The sequence below is a fragment of the Rissa tridactyla genome, chromosome 3, assembly GCF_028500815.1.
Source record: "Rissa tridactyla isolate bRisTri1 chromosome 3, bRisTri1.patW.cur.20221130, whole genome shotgun sequence".
In the NCBI taxonomy this organism is placed as follows: domain Eukaryota; kingdom Metazoa; phylum Chordata; class Aves; order Charadriiformes; family Laridae; genus Rissa; species Rissa tridactyla.
In genome coordinates, this window is record NC_071468.1 from 43,662,669 (window position 1) to 43,687,107 (window position 24,439).

General features: G+C 36.4%; 1 protein-coding gene across 4 annotated transcripts in view; it reads right to left on the reverse strand.

The window, feature by feature from the left end:
- The window catches only part of RYR2 (ryanodine receptor 2), a 427,534-nt gene that overhangs the window by 160,079 nt on the left and 243,016 nt on the right, over positions 1-24,439 (reverse strand). For all 4 annotated transcript variants that reach the window (XM_054193733.1, XM_054193732.1, XM_054193731.1 and 1 more), the window contains exons 24-28: positions 23,192-23,295; positions 18,856-18,939; positions 15,092-15,251; positions 5,370-5,517; positions 561-769 (exon numbers count right to left, since the gene is read on the reverse strand). In XM_054193733.1, coding sequence (XP_054049708.1) covers positions 561-769; positions 5,370-5,517; positions 15,092-15,251; positions 18,856-18,939; positions 23,192-23,295 — 705 coding nt within the window. The remainder of the gene's footprint in view (positions 1-560; positions 770-5,369; positions 5,518-15,091; positions 15,252-18,855; positions 18,940-23,191; positions 23,296-24,439) is intronic.

Consider the following 24,439-nt stretch of genomic DNA (forward strand, 5'->3'; position numbering starts at 1 on the left):
CATTGTCTCATGCAGAGTTAAATTTGAGTAAAAATTACTGGTTCTCTCACTTCATTTACTCTAAACCGTAAGGATTTCCATGAAAACCTAGGTACGCTCTTTGTAACTTCTACATTCCTATAAAAAACCTGTATCATCGCTTGCCTCCAACACTGCTAATAGTCTTAATCATATTTATTCCCTAATGGTAATTCTTATAAAGAGGACAACAGAGTAAAAATTTAAAGAAATTATTCATAGTTAATTACAGCTCTGCCATTATTTTGTATTTTAGTGAGTCACATTTTTCAATGCCTTATATATACTGTACAAATACTGTGAAGCTGGGGGGGGGAGGGCGGGGCCGGGCAGGAAGAAATGCCAAACCCTGCCAATTAATTTTTCAGGTGACATTGATCTTCCTTATTCCACCTAGGCCCTCAAAGGGAGAGAGAGAAATAATTTCATAAAACACAAACGAAAGAAGAGAAGGCAATTAAGTTCAGGCAATGACACATGGAATAAGACGCAAAAATCAGTTTTGCAATCACTCCTATTATTAAAGATAAACATATACAAACCTTAAAGCCATCAAAAACAAAAGCTTCTTCATCCGAGCCAAGTTCCTGATCTGGCAGACAACCCGGCCTGGTCCAGCCAACTCTCATGTCTCCTGCAGTAACTGCCTCAAACTCAAAGTACCACTTCCCAGCCTTCACTGCATAAGTCTTTTCTGTGCGGAAGATCCTGAATTTTTCCATTATCCCACTGCACACATCCAGCCTCATTGCTGTAAAGTTTAAAAAATAAAAAAAAGTAAAGAAAAAACTCCAGCGTCAAAAGTACTGTATTCAACTACTGATAAATGAAGGCAGTGAAAACACAAGGCAAAGGAATCCCTTTGAGCATCAGCCTGCAAAGAAGAAAGTGCCTGCAGAAGAAACTTATGGGGAAAGCACCCTTGCCTGTTCTGGGAAATCAGCACGCTTGAGCACCTCTCTGAAATGACGCTACAGTAATTCATCCAGCTCAGAGGAAAAAAAAAAGAAAAAAAAAGAATTTAGAAGTCTGAGTGCAGTTACAGGGCTACAATCCTCATTGGGATGACAAACATGGTGGAATAACTCACATGACTAGAGTATTGCAATGGATGGATACATGTTTTTTAGGAAGGGCAGGCTGGAAAGGTTAAAAGGAAGAATCGCCCTTTACGTGAGAGAGCAACTGGAATGCATGGAGAACTGAGTCACCTTTTTTACAGGGAGAGGCTGAGACAGCTGAGACTGTGCAGCCTGCAGAAGGGAAGGCTCAGGAGGGAATCTCGTTTATGAGTATAAATATCTGGTGGGAGGGAACGAAGAAAAGGGAAACAGACTCTTCTCAGTTGTACCCGGTGACAGGACAAGAGACAATGGACACAAGTTAAAACCCATGAAATTCCATCTGAACACAAGAAAACGTTTTTTACCATGACAGTGGTCAAACACTGGCCTTAGAGGTAATCAAAACCCATCTGGACATGGTCCTGGACAACCTGCTTTAGCTGACCTTGCTTGACCAGATGATGTCAAGAGGTCCCTCCCAACCTCAACAATTCTACGATTCTGTGAGCTGGGCTCTCAGTTATTTTAAACAAAACAAAAACACCAAACATACAAAGCCCAACAAAATAGAGATAAATTAATCTTCCAATCACCATAAAAGACAACTGTTTGCCTTTGAAACAAGGTTCCTCAACTGAGACATCTTCTTTACCTAGAGATGGTGATCAATTCACCTAATCTTCTCATTTATAGTCTAAAAGTCAGATTTCCTAAGTATGTTATTGTTATAAAAATTTATTCCTATGCTTCTTAGTTATTATAATAAATAATATAAGGAAGGTTGCAATTCAGATGTTTTTGCAAAAGCAATGGAAAACAGAGGATAGGAATCATAAAAGCAAGTCTTGCATGAAGCTTTAATAACAACAACAATAATCACAAAGTATACTCATGCTTCAGGAAAAAAAAATATATTAACTTCTGTCTAGATAAAGGGCAGTAAGTCTGGAAAGAACAAAGATGCCCTTAAGAAGGACATAAAAGTGTTAAAGGCAACTCCTGTTCAAGGCAAAGCAAGTTACTGCTCTAGAACAAAGGAAAACCCAGTCACAGCCAAAGTACTATTTAGAAAATATTATTTAGCTAGTGAAATAACAGAAACAACAAGACAGCAAGTTTAAATTGTTTTGACTATTCGCCTTTATTATCTTTCAAACTGTTGAAGGGATATAGTCAGATGACTATGAGATTTCATAGAGTGCCTTAAAAACTGCCACTTCTCACTTCAAAGTTAGTTTGTCAATTGTCAAGCTGAGATGAAGAAAAAGCTCGTTCACATTTCTTGTCTAGTGCAACAGAGTGTAAAATAAATTAACAGCTGTATGAAAACAAAAGCTTTCACAGACACTCATTCATTTGGTTAAGTATCTGTAGCATGATCACACGTGCTTATTTTATCATAGCTTACTATGCTTCGTTCAAAAAGTCCTTTAATTGCAAGTGATTCATTACAAGCTAGTTTAAGAGTGTTTAAATTAAAATTCACTCTTTGCCAGATAATTATACATATCTTTTCTCAAAGACCAAAATGGCTACACGAAGAATTTCAAAGGTGGCTAAAGTTAAACTTTGACACATTCAACTTATTCACTTTAAATGTATTCACTGATTCTCTAACTCCATCAAAGAATACTGGCATAAATAATACTGAAAAAAAATGTAAGCCGGGTGGTTATTGGTCTGCTTCAGAGAAAGTGAAGAAAAGAAACCTCAGGGAAAGGGTAAAAACATAAGCATGTTATTCTGTCTGCTCCATAACAGCAGCAGATACAAGCTTACTTTACGCCTCACATTTCTACCTTATAACATTTGTGGAATGCATAAGCAAAGATTTTTTTTAAAGGCAGAAAAAGTATGTTGGTACATGTACTGCTTTGAGACATATAAATAAATCTGTTTTCTCCTTTTTTTTCTTGACAACTAACAAACAATAAAGTTTTAGACTCGGATCTCTAAGCTCTGATCCCACTCTCCATCTATCCATCCCATGTCTCTTGCGGGTTATCCCACTCTTTTGCTCCCAATTTCACTCTTTTCCTGTGTTTTCCCCACCATTCATTCCACATCAATCTGCTCCAATAGAAATGGATTTTTGTTTCTGTCATTCATAAAACCACAAATCTTAGACTTACCTACTTCTCCAATTTTCTTCTTTCCCTCACTGCACTGAACACACTGTCTTGAAAAATGTCTTTATTGATTCATCTACAGCTACATGGCATTCACCTATTACCTATGAAAAATGTAAATGGTCTCAAAAATTGTCTAAGAATATTACTTGAATACTACTACTCATGAGCCTACTTGGTGCCTTGGAGATGGCCATTCCTAACATCCTTTTAAACACTTTTAATCCTATCATCTTTATGCTTTCCTTCAATATTCCACATCAGCATATACTGAGTTTTGCCTCACTGAGCTGCCTTTCACTACTGTCCATATGTTCTTCATCTGGTATCTTCTGCTAAAATAGCTTCAAGTATAACCTTGTAAGGTGAGTACATACAAACCTCCTTCACTGTTGCTTACTTATTACATAGTCCTACATAGTTTGTTTCTGATACTACTTTCCAAGACCTTACTATCGATTCAAAACATAAGGTAGCTTGAAATGATAAAAATCATGCTTTTAAAAGCTGAAAACGTTTTCACAAAGCAGAAGATGTAATGCTGAATGAAACCCTTGATCTTTCTTCCTTAAGTTTTCTCAACTACTCTGTTCTCTGGTATTTTACACAGTTATCACATGACTCTTTTTCTCAGATTAGGAAAAAGAGTGCCTAAAGCATTCTGGATCTTTTTGCACAAATTTGCAAGGTATTAAAGCCTGCACAGCCTTTGAATACTCAGCAATCCCATAATTCCTCCTCTTCCTCAGTTTGGTGTAAGCTCAAATATGTCTGCACCCACCTGTCTGTCAGTTAGACCATGTTAAGAACCTCTCTCTCTTCTGTTTTCTCAGACACATCAAGCTCCACATTTCCATTATTAACATTAGTAGCCTATAAAATCACATCCCTCAGAACTTACTCACTTCTCATGCCACCAAATGGCCGACTTCAGTTAGGTCAGGCTCATTAAGTTTCCTTTAAGCAACTCTGAACTCTCTGCCACATAATTCTTTATCAGTAAAATCTTCTGTTATGGTCTACATAAATAATGCCTTAAAAACACTTTTGAAGACCCTCAGTACCTCACCTATACAGGAGATGAGCAAAGCATGGGAACTGAGAATTTGTTCTCTCTTTAGCTTTTAAGTAACCTAATGCTTTCTAGATTTCAAGCAATCCCAAAAATACAGCTGCTGTGGGAAACTAGTAATTAATAAAAATAAAGCATAAAACCCAACGCTATAGAGCTTTGTAAATCAACGTTTAAAATAAAATTAAAGAAAGGAGATGCACAACACCACTAGAGGGCTCTAAATCCTTTAATAACAGTATGTTATTTTGGCTGATGAAAGGGGATCCCTATGACATGTTTTATGCAGCTCAAAAACTTGAGAGGCGCATAAACTGTAAAATCTAAATCCCCAAAATGAGTATAAAAATATTTTGCTGAATGCAATTCCAGTCTTTGTCTAAGAAAGTCCAGTTGTGGGACACTGTTCTGCAGGTCCTTTCCTCTGGAAGTTTTGCAACATGATTGATGATAACTTTCAGATGCAAGGATTGCAGTTGTGTTCTTTACATTTTGTTAGTAACTCCATGCACAGAACTAGGGCAAGGATCTCTGCATTATAAGGAAAAAAAAAAAATATCCAGTAGTTCATTCCTGAGGAAAGGCAGGGGCACATGGTTCTCAGAGCTATAAATCAGGAAAGGGGCTTAACTTTGTTCCCTGGGATTTGGAGGAGACTGTGGAAAATGAGCTTGCTCTCTCTCCCTCTCACCCTACACCACTAGACAGACCTTTTATATTCACAAAAGGCAAAAGCCTCCTATACCAGCCAAACCACCAAAATGAAGAGTGAAAAGAAGTGCATGAAATACAGAGAAATTGTATCACTGATTTAAAATGTAAAAATGTTTAATTTTGTAATTTTTCATTTGAGTCACAGGACAAGAAAAGGAAACGATAAGGAACGTAAGATCAAAGGGAAATCTAAACAATAGAAGATGGAGATGACCTATTAGCTTTGGAGACATGGTACCTGTTCAAATTGTTTTATTGGACCAACAAATCTAGTAGTAGAGTGGAATATTTGAATTAATTTTTTTTGAGAGAGAGAGGGCAAGAGACTGGGGGGTTGGAGATGACCGAGAACAAACCAACCAAATTAATTACCATGATCTTGATCAGGAGCTTCCAGGTTGTAACCATAGCCAAGAAGGGTGCGGACTGCTTCCCGAAGACTGTCTTTGTTTGACTTCTTTGTCCGATCATCCAAAAGGGCATAAGGTACGAGGCGAGGATTTCGTCGGTTTTTTACATCCTGCACAAGTATGAAAAATCAATTCAATTTCAGAAACTCTACTTTGTCTTAAAAACAAAATTGTGCTATAGCAGCAATATAAAAATTACTATTTATATGATCTGAAATCATGGAACTGGAAATACAGCAAGGATTCAAAGAAGTTGCAATAGTCTAGAAACTAGTAACATTACCGAATTTACTAAAAAAGTAACACACAAATAAATGAAACTGCGTGGCTTATACCTGCTTTCATTTTCCATCAAATTTACTTAATGGGGCAACAATACAAAAAAGAATGAGGATAAATGCGAAGAGTTTGACTCTTGCTGTTTGTCCACTTGGGTACAAATATCAAAGATATTGAGAGGCTTTTATGATTGGTCAGACTTACTAAGTAAGCACAAAAATAGCGCCTATTATTTTAGAAAACAGTGTCTACAGTGAAAGTATCTTATATCTTTTATAGCATTACAGTCCCACTTTTAAGTGTCTATGTCGTTTTCATTCTACTTTTGCAGGCAGAAAAAAAATAGCACATCCATTCTGACAAATACTTGCAGGTATCTTCTGTTGTCCTTTAAATGCTTAGATACAAGGCTATCTGCCTTTTGTCTTATTGTGCTGAGTAAACATTGAAGTGCAGTTATGAAGCACTGCTTGATGAAAACTGGTTCTACCAGTGATCCTTCTAGCAGAAGAAATAATACAGGACAAGCATTACCTATATGCTAAAAGGGCTAAGAGAAACATAATGTATTGCTGGGGCCACAAATTTCTGCACCATATCAGCTCTAGTTATATTCAGTGGGAAGGACTGGGACAGGGCCAACACAAGGACCATTTGAGGGAACTACTTCCCATATTTATTCCACACACTGAAGTTGACATCCCCTTTTTTCCAATATTTAATTTGGTAGATGGGGAAAAGGGCTGCTTCCAGAGCAGACTGGACCAAAAAATGTTGAAGTAAATGTTATACGGATTTATTATTTGATATAAGAATAACCCATTAACATCAGAGATGAAACACCATGGGTTTAATTATTTATCTTGGAAAGGACATAAAAGAGAATTAATTTCCTCTGAAACACTGTATGTCCAAGAGATACTATGAAATACCGTCTTTAAAAATATGGAAGAGAAGTTTGGAATAACAATTACATAACTCCTTATGCACGATATACAGTTTGACTAAACCACTGGTAATTGCCATAGCAACCATTAACACACATTAACATACTGGCAAGCAGCTGATAACAATGTATGATAATGAAATATAGTATAAGTGCTTTTAAAAATGCCTAAGCACAAAATCAGAGTGAGGAAAAAGAAATCATAAGTATTAAACAAACTCAGTTTTACAGATTTTTTTCCCTTGGGTCTAGTTTTATTTAATACTGTGATCTTTTTCACCCATTCTAGACTTTTGCTACTTCTTTAAATATGAATATAAGAAGGGGGTTTTCTCTTACTAATTTTGTTCTTTTTTTTCCTATGATATGTCTATCTAAATTTTGAATGTTTTACTTACTGATGAATTAAGAACTGTTATTGTTATAGTCATCATAATTTTTTGTACTAACAATCTTCTGCACGTCTGTGGTTTAAGTATAGCTAATCAAGCGAACGATCCTATACAGTGATTGAACTTTGCAGTCACAATCAAGTCAACAAGAAAACTGATTAGCTAGAAGTGGTAATTTTTATTGAGTACATTTGCAATTCATATATAGACTTAATTCTTACTATTCACTACAGAAACTTATTGTTTTGTACTGTAGAATGTTACAAGAAGGAAAACTCAGCCTAAGCTATTGGGTTTTTGCCAGAATTTTCCAGGTTTGACAGTCTAATGCTTCATCAGAAGACTGTGTTTTGTATGGAGTTTGTCTGGCTATTACTTGTTCAAAGAGTCATTTGAAAGACAAAAAAAAAAAAAAGCAGATCTCCTCCAGAAGACAAAAAAACCCCAAAACTTAAGCTTGTTGACAAGATTCTGTTTCAAATGGTTTGAGCTGGGTAGCACATGAAGTTGGTATAATTGTTTGGTTTTGAATTCAGAACCTATGATATCACAGAAAAAAAAAAAAAGAAAAAAGCCTATATACTTTATTACACAGCTTCGTCTTCATTTAATGTAAAACAAACATTGCATTAGTCATTTAGAATTTAATTTGGAGCTACTTCAGTAAAAGAAAGAATTGCAACCGTGAAAAGTTGGAATGCCTTGTAGAATGTACCCTGACTATAAATGGAAGGAACTCATCATAAATAATGTTAAACTGAAGAGATATAACATTGACCATGAAAAGTCAGTATTATTTTATGCAGTGTACACTACAGATTTTGCTATATACAGCAAATGACAGACAAAGAATTATTTAAATTGGCCCACATATACTTATTTGTAGGGTATAAGTGGATTTGAAATAGGCAATAATTGGTCAACAATGGCACTAAATGAATGTAGCTCTTAAAAGTAATAGAAAAGGACTACATAAAAGATACCTATACACACACACCAACAAACATTCACAAGCTTTCCAAAACTTCCATTACAGGTGATGAACACCTATAATATAATTCACAGAGGAAACACACTGGGAGCTGAGAGGTGCAGAACTGCATTCATTCCTTCAGTGAGTGCGTGACGTGGAGATAACTGTTCTAGCACACTCGATCTAACAACTGGTCTTGCAGCTTGCGTAGACAGATGTCATGTAAGAGTAAGAACGAAACAAGAGGAGTGTCCATAATGTCTAAATCATAGTCAAATTCTATAAGCAGATCTAAAAGAAGAACCTACTAAGAGATACACTGTGTGTAATAAAGAAATACTCTTCAGAAGTAATTCTGTAACAGAAAACAAAGCCTCATATAAACCTCTAAAAGACACCTGAAATGATAAAAAGATAATATCATTTTCAGAGCTATAAATGTGATACCGCAAACGTATGCAATGCTGGGCTTTCCCAAAGTTCTGAGAAGTTCAGGAACAGCACAGATCACTAGACTAAAAGTAACAAAGTGACACCAGAAACATACATAAATAAGCACCAATCAAAAAGAAAGACAGTAAAAGACTGAAAAATGAAAACATAGACTAGGAAGAGTGCAGGAAAAACATGATAATTATTTAACGGGATCGTAAGTTTTGTGATTTAAAGTGTTAGAGCTGTATAAATACATATTCTGTGAGGTACTGAAATGATTTTGTTCTCATAACCAAGGCTGTTAAGTGACAAGCACAACGCAAACGTATTTCAGCACGTATTCAGTGACACAGACGTGCTATTGTTTTCCTAGCTTCATTTGCACCATTAGAAAACACTCGTTCCACAGCTGTGAATTGATTCTGCTTGCTGCCGTGTCTGTGGATCCTGCACTTCCACAGAGATTTCTGAGCAATTGCCACAACAAATGCTACTGGTGAGCTTGCCAACAATGCTGTCAGAAACCCAGCTCAGTGTGCCACTGTGTGAATGGGCAGCATATACACCATGCATCATTTACCTACACCATACATTTCATATCTTGTTATACAGAGCTCTAGCTTTTATGCATTTATCATTGCAGCTCATGTTTAACCATAAACATTAAAATTAAGAATTATTTTACAGGGGAAAAAGGAAAAATAGAATTCTAAATTGCTATTTACTAACTCAGTCGTTTCAAGATTCCAGAATTGGAAAGCACGATAAAGTCCTCACAAAGCCATATTCTCGAACACGTTAACAAATAATGCTAGATGTATCCACCCAAAATGGAAGTTGTATTGCTAACCTGACATTCTAGCAGCTGAGTTCTGTCCTTAGAAGTACATGCATCCTAAGAAATACACGTACAGCTTCTACCGTCTTTACTGAGGACTGTACCTATCTGGAATGCCTGGCAGAATGTGCTCTAACTATAAATTGAACAAATACACCAGTGTAAATAATGTAAAATATGAAAGTGAGGTGACATAAATTGTTTTTACAAGGACAAGATGCCTTTCTATGTATATTTAATGATAAAATAGGTGACAAGCTTTCAACTTGTGATTTTTTCCCATATGTCCACATTTCTTTAGTATGAATTTCCAGAACAGTGCCTCTCTTGCACAGTAGCACTAGGCAGTTTGAGATGACCAACTCCTGATCAAACAGCGATTTCATGTTTTCTACAAAAATCTAAAAAAAGGAAGATCCTGACTTAAAAAGACCCAACTGTATTGCATTTTGGACCAAAGAGATATCACATTTGATAATTGCTTCACATTCCTGACTAATTATCCTAGGACAGGAAGCACAGATGCTCTTCACACAGTGGGAAGAACTTTTTACGTTGATGATTTTCATAACCAATTTTTAAAGCTGTGGGGTTTTTAATATATTTTTTTGTCAACATAAATGAGGTTTCATAGTTGCGGTTCTTCAGCCACAACACACAATCCAACACGAAGAAAAAGCAAGACACCCTTTGACTAAGGGCGACAGGCGACTAACGGTGGCAATGCACATAAGCAAAATCTGAAAGTCAGAATCTTTGGCTGTGAACCCCACAAACAGTGGGGAGACCCAGAAGTCATGCATTCAGGAAGGGGGAGGGGGTAGCTAATGTACTTGAAATTATTTTCATCTGCTTTCTGATCTCTAAGCTTGCCTCTTTCATCTCCCTTCTGCCTTTTCCTTACTTATATAAAAGTTTTACGAACATCAACCAATATTGTAAGTTCATGGATAAACTGAGTTCTGAATATTTTCCATTTGATTGTGAAGATTTAGTCACAAATGCATCATTTTATATGTCAATGCTATTTTTCAGTCAGCTTGTAATGAAAAAATCCTTAGAAATACCTCCACAAAGAATTCAGGTAATTATGACAGGACACAATGTCAAAATCTGTACACATTTAAAAAAAAAGCCCCTTCTCATAGCACAAATGTGATTATTTTAATTTTCTTACACCACGACTACATTGCTCCTTTGCCTGGACCTATATTCGTTAACTGTCTTTGATGATTTACCATTTCCTGAGTTCAGAGATGACCAACCTGCAGACAACCACGTTCTCCCTTAAAGGGACACTGTCAAGTATTTTCATACTGATTTTGTGCTTGGTTTTCCACTTACCCCTGTTATTTAATACGTTCCTACCTGTTTTGTTCCTCCTGCTCCTTTCAAGGAACAACAAGCTACTGGAGTCTGTCCTACTAAAAAATACTTACTTGTTTGTGATCAGTGTCATCACAGCTGTCAGCACAGTTCTGGGAACAGGATTTATTAGTTAACTTGTGCTCTCTCTGCTGGCTGGCTGGTTGGCTCTGCAGCAGCAGAACAAAAATACTGTGTATAGTCATGCACGAAGAGCAGCTATCCTTTGTGAAGAAAAAATCCTGAGAAGCAGTGATGGATTTAGAAGAAAAAAATCTGGAACTTGGATGACATTTCCCCCACCAGATTATAACAGGAAAGAAATGGTTTATACATGAACTACTTGACAGTATCCCTTTAGTTTTTCCATATTATATAATCCCAAAGCGGCACTCATGATGCAACAAACCTATGAAATCATCTAATCCATCCTACAGCAACAGCATGATTGCTCTTTATAACATATTACCTGGTGATTAGTTCACCTACTTTCAAACCTCTCAAGTTTCTTTCCCTTAGGAAACTATTTCATAGCTCTGAGAGATCTGTCTATAGTATAACAGCATAACATCATGTCACTTTATTACAGTACTGTAACATGTCACAGTAATATGATGGGATGACAAAATGCAGCCCATGAAACAAACTCATTGTTGGAGTCAAGCAGAAGCACGTAGCAGTGTCGACAACAGCTAGAAGCTTGCCATGTGATGTGTACCATCAGCTAAATGAGAAGCATCTTTGCACTGCACCCAGAAAGAAGCACCTTGCTATTCTGCTCTCTTCTTTTGACTTTTAATGAATGGTATTTATTATCTGCTCATTGTAAGCGCTCTTGGAACTCAGCTGTCCGTCTTCTCTCCAGAAGAAAATAAACTTAATTATTTGAAAAGAGAAAAATAATTGAATTAAGAGGAAATCAACATCAACACCCCAAACATGGCAGCTCCTACAGAACATACTATGGGTTTTCAAGGACATCATTAACCTGCTTAACCATACATGAAACTACTGTAATTTATCTGCCAAGAATAAGGGAGTAACGTATACGGCTAATCTTCTTCCTTTGTTTCCTGAAGGTCATGAATATTCCTGAGCTCTTGATAATCTTTAACAACCATCCTCTGCTGAACGCATAACTATGACACTGTTCACTGCCCCACTGTGTTATATTCTCAACAGCAGTACCTCACTCAGCACACAAACCTCTTTGGTCAGTTTGAATGAATCAGACCCAGCAAAATATTTGAACGTTTAAAGGAGAAGCACCTAAGACTGCAAAACCCTGATTAAGTGGCTTTCCATCCCTGAATGTGGTCAGCTTCATGGGCACTTAAGCTGTTTACTTTTAAATCTGCAGGTTCTTCTTCGCATGCCCGTAACTGTCTTTGTCTTGGTAAGGCAGAACAGTTCAATACCGATCATATACCTCAGCCCAGTCAAGATTTAGAGTAGAAGCATTTCCCTAAGTCTCTATCAGAGCACAACCTGGTAGTCAAAATCAGAGCCTGATTCACACCGAGTGCTTAAAACATCTCCAAAAACCTAACTAGGAGCTACCATTTTATTTTAAAATTTAGCGGGTCTAAATGATAGCGATAACCTGTTTACATAACAACTTGTCCTTTGCCATCAAAATGGATTTAGATACCTAATTCCTGTTTGTCCGGTTAGGGACCTTTGCGGATATAGGTGTCAACTTATAGTTCAGTAATTACAAGACTAAGGAATTTAAAAATATACCTCTATCTTCCACAAATTTTCTCACACACAAAGTGTAATAAGTGAGCATAGATTTAATTGGCATGTTGAGCTTTGTCATCAAGCAAGTCGGGCATTTATGGGGAATGGAGGCTAGGGGAGGCCTGAGTTCCAAGATTGGCCCCTAAGGACAGTATTTTAAGGGTCAGTAGATAAAATGCAGAGAGCTGTTCAGTGGTTAGCCCTCCTCTTTCCCTCTGCTCTTTCATGGTGAACCTCAAAAAACAGGGCCACAATGTTTTAGATTCAACAGTAAGGCCAGTCTCTTTCCCCGGGCACAGCACTGAGAACCTAAGACAGACTTCAGGATTCTTCTGACATTAAGTTGTAGTGTTTAATTTTAGGTTACATTCCTTACCACATTTATCTAACCAATTTTTCTATTTTTTTTTTTTAAACCAAAGTTGTGGCCTGGGGCAACTTCACTGCTTTTCGGGAACCAAATAAAACTAATGATTCATTACTATCACATCAAGCCTCTTCGAAAGTAGAACCTTCTGTATCAACAGACACATCCAAACATACATAAAGACAGTGTACAAACACGTTGTGTAGATGTAAAGTAGAAATATTTTTTTTATTGTCACCCACTCCCACTACATCTTTTGCTTATTATTCCCAACCCAGTAACAGTGAAAAAGTTTTTGACGCTATCATTTAACCACCGTTCTTACTTCATACCTCACTAATGCAGAAAACACACAATTTAACTGCACATTCACTCCAATAAATATCACAAAAATATTTGTGGTTTTTTCAAAGATATACAGATACACAGGTTAAGTTAAATTGTCTTCAAGACCTAAGAAACTTTATTTACTACATATGAGTTGTGGGTTTAAATTTTCCCAATGCTAGTTAGAAAGACAATAAGCGAAGAGATGCATTTGATTCCAGAAACATCTTAACCAATAAATTCAGTTGCAAAAGTAAAATTAATTTTGGGATACGTCAGGATTCTATCAAAGTTGTAACTATTTCTCAACTTTCATTCATTTCAAATCTCCTGACTGGCAAGACCCTGTATTGAAAATGTTTGGCTTCTGAGAAAATAAAATATATGGGAGGCATGGTATAAATTATTGTGTGCATTCTTTAATATATCAGAAATATTTCTTTTGAGCATCTGGAGACATATTTCTCATTCTAGAAATGAATTGTGCACTGCCTCCATAAACACAGGATTGAAATAGTGGGTTCAAAATTAATTAACCCGTTCCCCCTACCTGACAACAGAGAATCACCACTTCCAACATTTCTCATGATTAATATTCTATCAGAAATGTTAACAGCACTTCAAAGGGCCACCTTCCCTTATTCAAAGATGCAGTATTAGAGGAAAATTTAATCCTCTTGTAGGCAGGGGAGTTGCACTAACACTGAATTATCTTCAGTGTCTATCTAGTAGGGGATATTACACACATTCCAGTCTGCAAACACACGAATTAGCTCATTGTCTGCCTAGACCCAAATACAGAACACAGATTTCCCAAATAGTTCATGAAATACCAAAATGAGAGCTTTATAGTAAGATACTATAATGGACAATGCTGAAATGCTATGCAGCATTTATTTTATCACTTAAAAGTACTTTGTCAGTATGTGATGAGGTGAATTCAAGTGCCTAACTTAATACCTATAAAACCACATTTATTTAATTTTTTATATAAAAGCTTTGCAAGTAGAATGAATTTTGGCCTTGTAAAAAAAAAAAACAAAATTTGAAATGTGCTAAACTGAAATGTATAACTTGAATTTTTGTCAAAAACAAAAACACTGTTTGTAGGCAGGAAAGAGTGTGTACCTACAAAACAGATGTTCCTCATTTTTGCAAAAATAATGATCTTTTATGCCCAGCGCAAAACCATGAAAACTCATTTTTTTTCCCCAAGGGGTGAATTTTCCTAAAATTTCACTGTGATATGCTACCACACATTTATTAACAAAGACACATTTCTCTAGATAAAATTCACAAATAATCACAAAAAGAATAGAAACTATATCTCCTAAGGGAAAATTGATATAGTAGCTGTCTTGAAAAATAATAAATTAGGATCATTGTATAGCCAATTGATTTTTTTTTTTTTTTAAAGAAAACAAAGACCCTGAGTTTTGCTGTTAACAATCCACCATGCTTAATTTTTACTCCCCTCCCTTATAACACATTGTGATACCTACCACATAGCATTTCTATTCACTGAAACAAAACCACTAAAGCAGGACTAGAACTTGGAGACTGACATAACTACTCTCAGTTAAACATGGCCTCTGCCAGAAATACAACACATTAGCGAAGTGATTACTAGACGTTTACATTCTGATTTTCCTGGATAAACAAAATTGTTCAATTCCCAGAACTGCAAACATTTAAATGATTCCCCTACTGAAAGTAAATGTTTACATTTCCTAAAATACTAGAGCATATTAGCTTCCTGCATCCAATTTTCTCACCCTGAGATCTAGACAGCATAGAAGAATATACCATCAATTTTTTAATACTGCTTGTAAAAGAAGAGTCTCATACTGCTAGAAGATTTAGCAGGATTGCTTTAATTATGTACTTTTGCTTTCTTTGACTGACAGGCTCGCATTCATTAGCTGCTTCTTCCTGCTTTTGTGTCCCCATTATTCCCATTTAACTGTGAAATATCTCAAGAGATAAGTGCCTTTTCAAGTGACTGAAGTTAGCACTTACCTGCTGGATACCGTATGTCCAGCCTTGCCTTATACGGTCCCTTGCCCACACATTGTGAGCATTCTCTGCTAGTTTATCCACCATAGCTTCTTGAGAGGGGGTGAGTTTGATAAAACTCAGATCCATGGGAGCAGGCTTATATCCACTCAACAACTGGTAGCTGTCAAAAAATATAGAACTTGCAATTACTTTTCAGTAAGAAAAAACTGGCAGAACCACAAAGGAAAGAAGTGACATGTGTGCAATATATGTATATAAATAATCTGTCTTGGAACATAAGGATAATAATGCACTGACATTTGATTTTGTTTCAAGCTAATTGCAACTTGATGGGATGGAGTAGCTGGTAATGAAAGATACCCAGAATGTGCTGAACTAAATTGTTTTGAAAGTATTTTAGCAATTTCACATATTTAAAGTAGTAGATTAAAATGTTGCTTATCTAAATACTTACATGAACACTATTATTGTTACCTCTGAGAAATATATTCTGAAAATGTATTCCTCCTATTACACATAGGGATGTGAGAGACAGAGCAGGTCAAATGGCTTACTCAATATCACATATGAAGTCTAATAAAAGTTCGTCTTTATAATGCTTCATACCTGAACTATCCTTCAAATCGTAAGAGTAAATGTTTAAAATTTAAGCATGACTTCAGAACACAAAGACAGCTTCCTTAAAATTTTTAGCACTCCTAAGAATGAAGTGCTGTTTACTTTTACGAAGCTGTTCCCATGGAATTAATTATAGTCATCTCCCACTTTACTTATGAGCAACCCTTCTTCAATAAAGGATGTAATGCATATGGCGATGGAAGCAGCACATCAGTACTTACTAAATTTACAACGAAAACCTATGACACTTTGCGGCGCCACCATGGTGGTGGACATTGCCTCCCTTACCTCAAGTGGCAAGGGAACATGCAGGGGAAGAGGAGCAGGAAGAGCAAAGGGGCTGCACAGGGTGTCCGTGCCCAGGTGCCGGCAGGGGGGCCTGCGGGTGGTCCCTGTGAGGAGCGGCTGGGGCTGCCCTGAGCTGGGCACAGACGGTTCCAGACGGCTCCGACTGAGTCACCACAGGGCACGGCCAGGCCCCGCAGCCACCGGTGGCGGTGCCTCTGGGAAAACGCTTTTACGAAAGGGCACAACGCTGCACAGGCAGAGAGGAGTGAGGAAAATAAGCGTGAAAATGTGAAAAACAGCCTTGCAGAAACCAAGGCCAGGGGAGCCCTGGGTACCAAAGCTGGGGCTTCTTCTGGCCCCAGGAGAGACCAGGACAGAGCTGGGGGACATACCCTGAATATCCCTGAGTATTTCCCCTCCAGCATCATGACAAAACAGAGTGCTATTTTGGTCTCAACAAAAAGGGTCTGTGAAAAATAAACAATGACATTCTCTCACTGAAATTATACATGCTGGGCTGTTTAAAGAATGACTAGTTTAAATAATAGTCTAATTATTTTCTAAACAACTTTGTCATTTTTTTGTATTTTCTTTATTTGGACTGACAGAGATATCCGGAAAAAGAAACAGTATTTATCCCCATTCATATTCTAAAATATTAAAATACTTTACAAATTTTAATTAATTCTCTTCTGCAATAACTATTCTAAAACCCATTAAACAAATCATTGGTTGAAAACAATAATTGAAAACAAGCAAGTATTTAAGGGGAATTATCATCTATAAACATGAGGTTGGACTATCCTTCAAAATTACCCCATTAAAAAAAAAAAAAGGTTCAGTCAGAAAACAACAATTCAAGAACATCAATCCAAAGCAACCATTCATGGAGTTACGGATGGGCAAATGTCTATGACAGAGGTAAGGAAGCAGCTGGCAGTGGTGCTGCCATCTCCCATGCGCTGGCTGACTGCCCTCACCGTTAGCTCTCCTCAGGTAGCTGCGAAGTCGCTTCAGTGTGATAAGTAAAACCAGTCAGTAATGGAAATAGTGACTCATACAGAATTAACGCGTTTGTCAGGCTGGCAATTACGGTGTTCTTTCCTGTCACACTCCCCTGCACAAGTGTTACGTTGGGCATATAGAAGCTACAATAGCCACAGCTATTTTGATATAAGAGCAGGGTCAAAGTAAAAGGGGTTGCAAAGGATGCTCATGATTTTGTCACAGAGGATGTGTACACTTCATTTCAGGATGCAAATGAATACTCATCGAGGATTAAGTGTCAATTTGTATGGATGCTCAATGGATACTAAGCAAACTAACAAAAGCATATTGTGTGTACAAATTCATGATGGAGAATTGTGTTTAGCTGCAGACTAATGTTAGTTGAAATGGGTAGCTAAAATCCCAGCACCTACCCAGTCATCTGCTCAACAGTATCTTACTGGTCTTAGCTTGCTCGGTATCTCCCCTGGCCTTATATTAACACATTTTTTAAAGATGTAGATAAAGCAATGTGGAATAATTTTCAAGATGAAAATTTAACTGCTTTAACAGTACATTATCACTACCATATTGATCTGCCACTGATTTATAACAACCATTATGGAGTATTTATTTGTGCCAGCGCTGAAAGTTACAGAAAGAGTGGTAGGTATGTTTAAGTGGTCTTAGTCCATACTCTGCTTTCTTGATTAAAGATCTTCAGCAGCCTATGTGAGTTGTTTTACAAGAGAAAATTAAACTCAGAGAAAAAGTATTTTTAAAAACTTTTTTCTTTTCAGTCTGACAATTCTCTTTTCCTTTCCCATTTCATTCAGACAACCCTTCTTCTCTCCAGGACTGTATCCCACAAAAAATGTGATCAAGCCTTATAGCTGCACAACTGCATCTAGATCATGAAGTATTTGCTCTATTTTTGCTCAACAAACATCTGATGCTATTGAGAATGTTGCCGCAATTATTTTTTCCTTTTTACTTGTTTCTTCTATCCATTGTGCGTATGTACTAGCACTTACCATTGCTCTTAGTCATAACCAGGGAAACTAAATTACTAATTTAAATTCAAGAATAACAATACATAGAAGTTCTCTCATACTGAAACCGTGACCTTTACCCTTCTGGTTTTATATACATTATAACCCTCCTTTAGCCCAGTGAATTTTATACCAATCTATACAAACTTATAAACCATGAGCTCAAATGTCTGTCGGGCCACAGGGCTGTGATATGCTTATCACCAACTACAGTTCCATTACTTTCAACTGTGTTAAAGCTCCCCAATTCTTCATTCGCTAACTAGAGGGTGGCACGCTGGTGCTACGCAGTAAGCCAGGGCACCTTGGCTGGGCCGTGAGACCTGGTTTCAGAGCTGCAGTAGTGGAGGCCATGATACCATATCAATCTGAGCCCAGTCCTACCAATGCTGTTGCCATTCAATCACTCAGGAAAAAAAGTCAGGCAGCTATAGCAGTTCTCTCCACTTCAAGTCACTAGCCGTTCTAGGACTTTCAAAATGGTTGCCTTTAAATATGTGCAACACAGCAAAATACATTGACAAGTTTGCTGTAAAAATCAAGTTTCTGCACTACACTCCAGATACATAAGAACTATGTAACAATGAATGCCAAACATTTCAATGAATCACGGAAAACCTAAACTTTGTCTACACATCAGATCGTAAATATCTAGAAGAAAAGGTGTGGATGAAGGCGTATGTAAATCTCAGAAACTTCATATGCATACATGCATACTCAAGTACCAATAAACCTAGCAATATAAATATCAATTCGTTAAAATACAGTTCGCTTTACTCACACTGCCTAATAAAAAGAGGCATTTGAATTTCAACTTACTTCTTTGGAAGTTTCATTTTTTTCACTTTCTCTTCAGCACGTTCATCAGCAATTCCAACATGGCAGCCTAATGCCAGAAGGGTTCTAGGATACAGAAATCAAGAGATAAATTACTGCCAATGTTTCTATATTTAGAGTTGCTGCTGGGCATATAAATGGCACTATACAACACATGAGACCTATGGAAATGGCAACGATATAATACGCAAAGATCAACACCAGCCTTTTTGTATAAGCTTTCTAATAGTGTTAAGAAGATGCCGCAAGATGTTCCTAAAAATTTTATTAAAAATATGAGTGGACTACTTCAAAATTGAACTATCATACAGTCTATTTATCTATATGAGGCATCAGTTGAAAGATTCCCTGCCCTTGAAATACCTATTTCTGCTTTATATACTTATTCATACTGCTTATATGCTCATTCATTCCGCTTCATATCAAAATCTTTTTATATTGTTATCTACTTCAAAGCTGACAAAAGCAAAAAAGGCAGGAATCATCACTTGTTATCCTTAGAATGTGTCTTCTTTACAAAGAGAGGCTGTTATTCAGAGATTTTAATTGGATCTGGATTTTGTCAGGACTTACCACTCAAGAGAGGACTGTCAGCAGAATGAGTGATAAGCATTAGGCCAAAACTGCCATCTTAATGCTCAGTATGGATATTGCACATTAATCCATCTCAGAGAAAAGGATTCAAGGCAGGCACTGTGTGTCGTGTGCAACAGGGCTTCTACCACAGACCCACTGACCCAGGCAGTGCATTCTGGCCTGACTCTGCAAGATGCAGCTCGTTTCAGAAAAAAAACCCACACTCTATATAACCTTACAACAAGGTCAACAATATTAATTGTGTTTCTGATTATTTCAGACCTCTTACTATCCTTACAGTCACACTATCCCAGCAGTAAAAATCTTAAATTTCATTCATCTCCAGGATTGGATCTGTAATGCTAATTATTTGTTCCTGCACTTACATTCAACACTGGGTTATCAAGTCTTCCTTTCTTTAACCTAGGTGCTTCACTAAAATATTGACACTGAAGTGAAAAAAAAATCTTGGACAAAAGTCAGAGACCACATTGGAGTCAGATCAGAAATTTCTCAAAATCTGAGGGTGACACCTGTATCTTGGATTGAAAGTGATCATGCAGAGGAAAGTACAAGTGTAAAACTCAGACTCCATTCCCAATTTTCCCTATGTGGAAGAAAGATGGAAAACAAGGTTTTTGGTTTTGTCTCTAGCTAAAACAATATTTTCCAGTCTTGCTTTAACTATATTTATTGCTCTTGAACTGACTAGGGGAAAAAAAGGGCATAACTATTGCTCTAGCAGTATTTCTCTTGGCAGATAAATCATACGTTTCAAGGAGGTTCTTGCAGCATATTTTTAGTGCTAGCTAGATGAAGTAAATCCTACTGTTGTGGTCCATGAGCCCTGATTTAAAATTAGACAGTAAAATCAGATACAAGGAAATCAACATGCAGTAGCTGCCTCCTGCAAAACACACTATCTGCTAAGAACACTCCATGCAGCTAAATTTCAATTGGCATAAATCATATTTGATTCCTATGCAGCTATCACCAGCATTAGTAAGAGAACATAGCTAACAGTGGAAAGCAGTATAGAGGAGCCAACCCCTGGTAACCCTGATTTTCTTGTAATGTAAGACAGGAATTTTAACCTTATAGGCTTATAGCCTCCACCCAGATACAGCAAATTCAAATCAGAGAGCCATAGCAGGATAAAAAGGCATACCATACTGGTAGAACCTGAAAGACCCCTAAAGTACTTCAAAGCTAAACAAGAAAACTAGAAGTGGCTGAATGCAATCCTCAGCATAATATTGATACATGTAATTATCACACACAACTGAGTAAATAGGCAGAAACAGGAAAGTCAGTCACAAAATAGTAATCATCAAAAAAAGTACAAGATCAAACTACAAAATATATATACGAATGTGCAGAAACAGTATGAGCAAGCATATTTTAATCCCATGACATTTTCAGAGGTAAACTCATTCCTGAGTCTTGACATTACATATAGTATATCATGTTTATAGTTCATAAAAATATTCAATCACACTGAAAAATATACAGAGATTCCAATATATTGAAAAGAAATGTTGTGTCAGATAATATGACCCAGAACTTTCTTGTTTTCTGCCTCTGTCATGTAGTAGAGCTGTCAGCAAAACTGGCAACAAACCAACAAAAAACCCACTTACAGTAAAAGTTATTTGTGGTGTCTTGCAACTACTTCAAGTATGTAGTATGCAAATTGTAAAGAATACAGCACATAGCTGACTAGAAGAAGTTTTAAAACAACATTTTCTTTTCCTCTTCCCCATTCTCCCCCATTGAGGCTGACTGCTAGTAAGACTAGAAACATCTATTAAAGAAATAATCAAAGTAGCTTACAATTAAAGTCATCACAGATCATCTAGAATAGATGCACTAATTTTTCCACCTTTGCAAGTTTGCAGAAATTAACTGAGCGAGACACTCATATTCTAGTCCCTGAACAACAGAGGTTTACATGATAAATACATGATATTGCAAAATTAGAAAATTACTTCAGAAAACAAGGACTACTATGAGAATGAAACGAAGAACTGATCTCAGTAAACATACAAATTTTGAAATCCTTAGAAAGACTAAATGCTTTAGGTTTTGAATACTATCCGTTTAATGAAAAAGCTTTCTTTAGAGTAAGTAATAAAATTTCTAAAATAAAAGTAATCCATCATTTATATGTCTAGAAACCAAATTATTTTTTGTTTTGTCAGGGTTAGATTTAGAAAAGCACTGGGTTCTGAACCAGTAATCATGTAAGGACTGCTAAAATTTGTTTAATATCAAGCAAAGCATTAGAAGTGTGCATTTAATTCTGAGAGTCTGATTTTTATGATGCCTGAGTCATATTATATAGAGTATTCTAGCAAAAGATCCAACAGTAGGGAAAGCTAATGAGGTCATCTTTTTTTTTCATAAAGTGGAAAGCAAGAAGCTATTCTGGATTCTTAAGCACATTGTTGCGTTGACAAGGGCTTTAAAAGCTTTTTTTGAAATCCTAATATCTAGCTGAAGACAAATAGGAACTTATTTTCTTGCCTCCAATGGAGTTCCATTTCTCTCTGAATGCGTTACCTCTAAATAATGCCAAAATATCCTTCTAGAAACTGTTTTACACTCTGGGTCATAAATTTGTTTTTCATTGAGTAATTTACTTACTGTGGGAACTGTGGATCAGTAACAGTGCAGAGAAGCTGACCAGAGAAGGACACTATGAGAAATTCTAGAGTGTTCTACCTAGCTTTCTACTATGAGGACAGAAAGTCCTTATGAGTGTAAACACTATAGTGCACCATCAGTTTACATGGCAAGTTTTTTAATAATGCAGTACAAATGTTCCCAGAAAAGTACTGTCACATGAGATACTCATCCTCCTCTAATGCTCTGAACAGGAAGAAGCAACTACATTATAACAAGAAAAAAAAAAAATTAATAGATTTCAATGGATTGCAAATAGGAGTGACTGGAGAACCACCAATACCACCGGGCATTTACCAGTTTGAGAAATGTTTTAACGTTGGCTACATGCAATGCTACATATGGAAGCAATTACTTACACTAATAGATTTTCAATGCATTCACAGCGACTTAAGAACTTAGACCTACTTGACTGACAAAGCCGAGATGCAGAATTGTATCTTTGTGAGCCAGACAACTAGGTTACTTGAACAAACCCATTAACATCCCACTGAAATTTTCTAGCATTCCAACTGGAGAGCTTCCATGACATTCACACATCTAACTGCCCATCCGCAAAAGGAGGGAATGCCTACTACTGTTTTGTGGCAACATGCACAGATGACAGAGAAATAGCACCAAGGGGTCCTGAAGCAAAGCTCATCATTAGTCATGTCCAAAAAATACCTATTGACTGTCAAAGTGCGCTTTATCAATAAAGAAAATTAAAAGCAATTAAACTGAATTCAGTTAAACCAAATAAGAAGTGAAGAGTTTTTTTTTCAAAGCTTGGATCTATTTCTTTCCTCCAAACAAGATGAAATTGCCTAAGTAGCCATTTTATAATCAGCATTACCACAATAATTCTAAAATTCCATAGATGTTAAAAAGAACACTATCAAAGCCATTTTCAATGCCAAATACATCAATCCATTAATATATCTCACTCCTCCTTTTTCACATTATTACCTTCACCTACATGTCAAATTGTAATTCACATGTCAAATTATAGTTCTGGAAACTGGAACTCCTTAGGAAACTCTCACTATAAGCTTCAAAAGTTTTAGTAGCAGCTTACTTCAGTGTTTCAAGTGACATCTGCAAGTTATAATTTCTTTCCTGCTCTGGCAATTTTGAGAACTCCACTAAGCATGGGTGTTGTCTTTTGTTGTCATCTCTAACCTGAAAAGACAGTAAAGAAATAAGCTTAATGTTTTTTAAAAACTAGAAGAAATTTAAAAACAGTCCAAAACACAATCCTGTCAGGATTACTCAAACTGGACAACACTTCAAAGTAGAACATATTATGTATTCTCAAAGCACGATCTTTCTGTTCAAGTAAGGCAGAATTTGCATTTGCAAATAAACTTCAGATTTCCAGATCTCAAGAGGAATAAATGCTAATTTGTACATTTCAATGTACAGATGTTCACAGCAATCACACAAAGTTCAAGAATAGTGCAATCTATGTTATATTTTGACATACGGCCATAAAATAACAACTCATTTTCTTCAGCACCATGTTTGAAAAATTATGCATCTTGATTGTATAAATACATTGATATGAATAGTACTGAAGTGCTTACCCTACAAAAGTAATGATATAAAGTATAAATCTACCCTATCTCTTAATTCAGAAAATGTTTGGGTTTTAATTATGCCCAGTAGTATAGAATCATAGAATCATTTAGGTTGGAAAAGACCACAAGCAGAATGCAACTGTTCATCAGTCACAAATAATTTGAACATTATTTTACTTTTACTGTAGTAAGAGCAGTGTCATGAAGACTCTAATTTACAAAATACTACATTTTATAAGCTTAAAAAATTTGATCAAAGACATTTTTAACCTGCACTAATTCTACACAGTTTTAGTCTAATACTGGCCATTACTGGGAAGGGTAACCTGAGAGGCTGATAACTGAGCATTTTACTTCTCTCAGCTTTGTATCTTTATCATGCTCGAGCTCAGTCAACAAAATCTACACAGATTATGACTTGCTAGAAGGCTTAATAAAAAAAATATTAGTTTTCAAATATTAGCTAAAAGATCCCAATGAAAGTGTTAACATTTGCTCAGTTGAGACCACATCTTGCATATTAAAACACTTTTGTGTCCATCTTTCATGGACCACCAGCTTAGCATTTGTATTAATCTTTAAAGTTGCAAAGTGAAAGTTATTGAAAACCAACATTATTGACAACTTTTGATCAATCAGATAATTCTGCTGGAAAATGGAATGTTAACAGTTGAAGTTAAGAAGTCTAATTGTTATACTTTTTCCAAATTGATCTTTATTCATATGGTGAATACAGGACGGCTTTT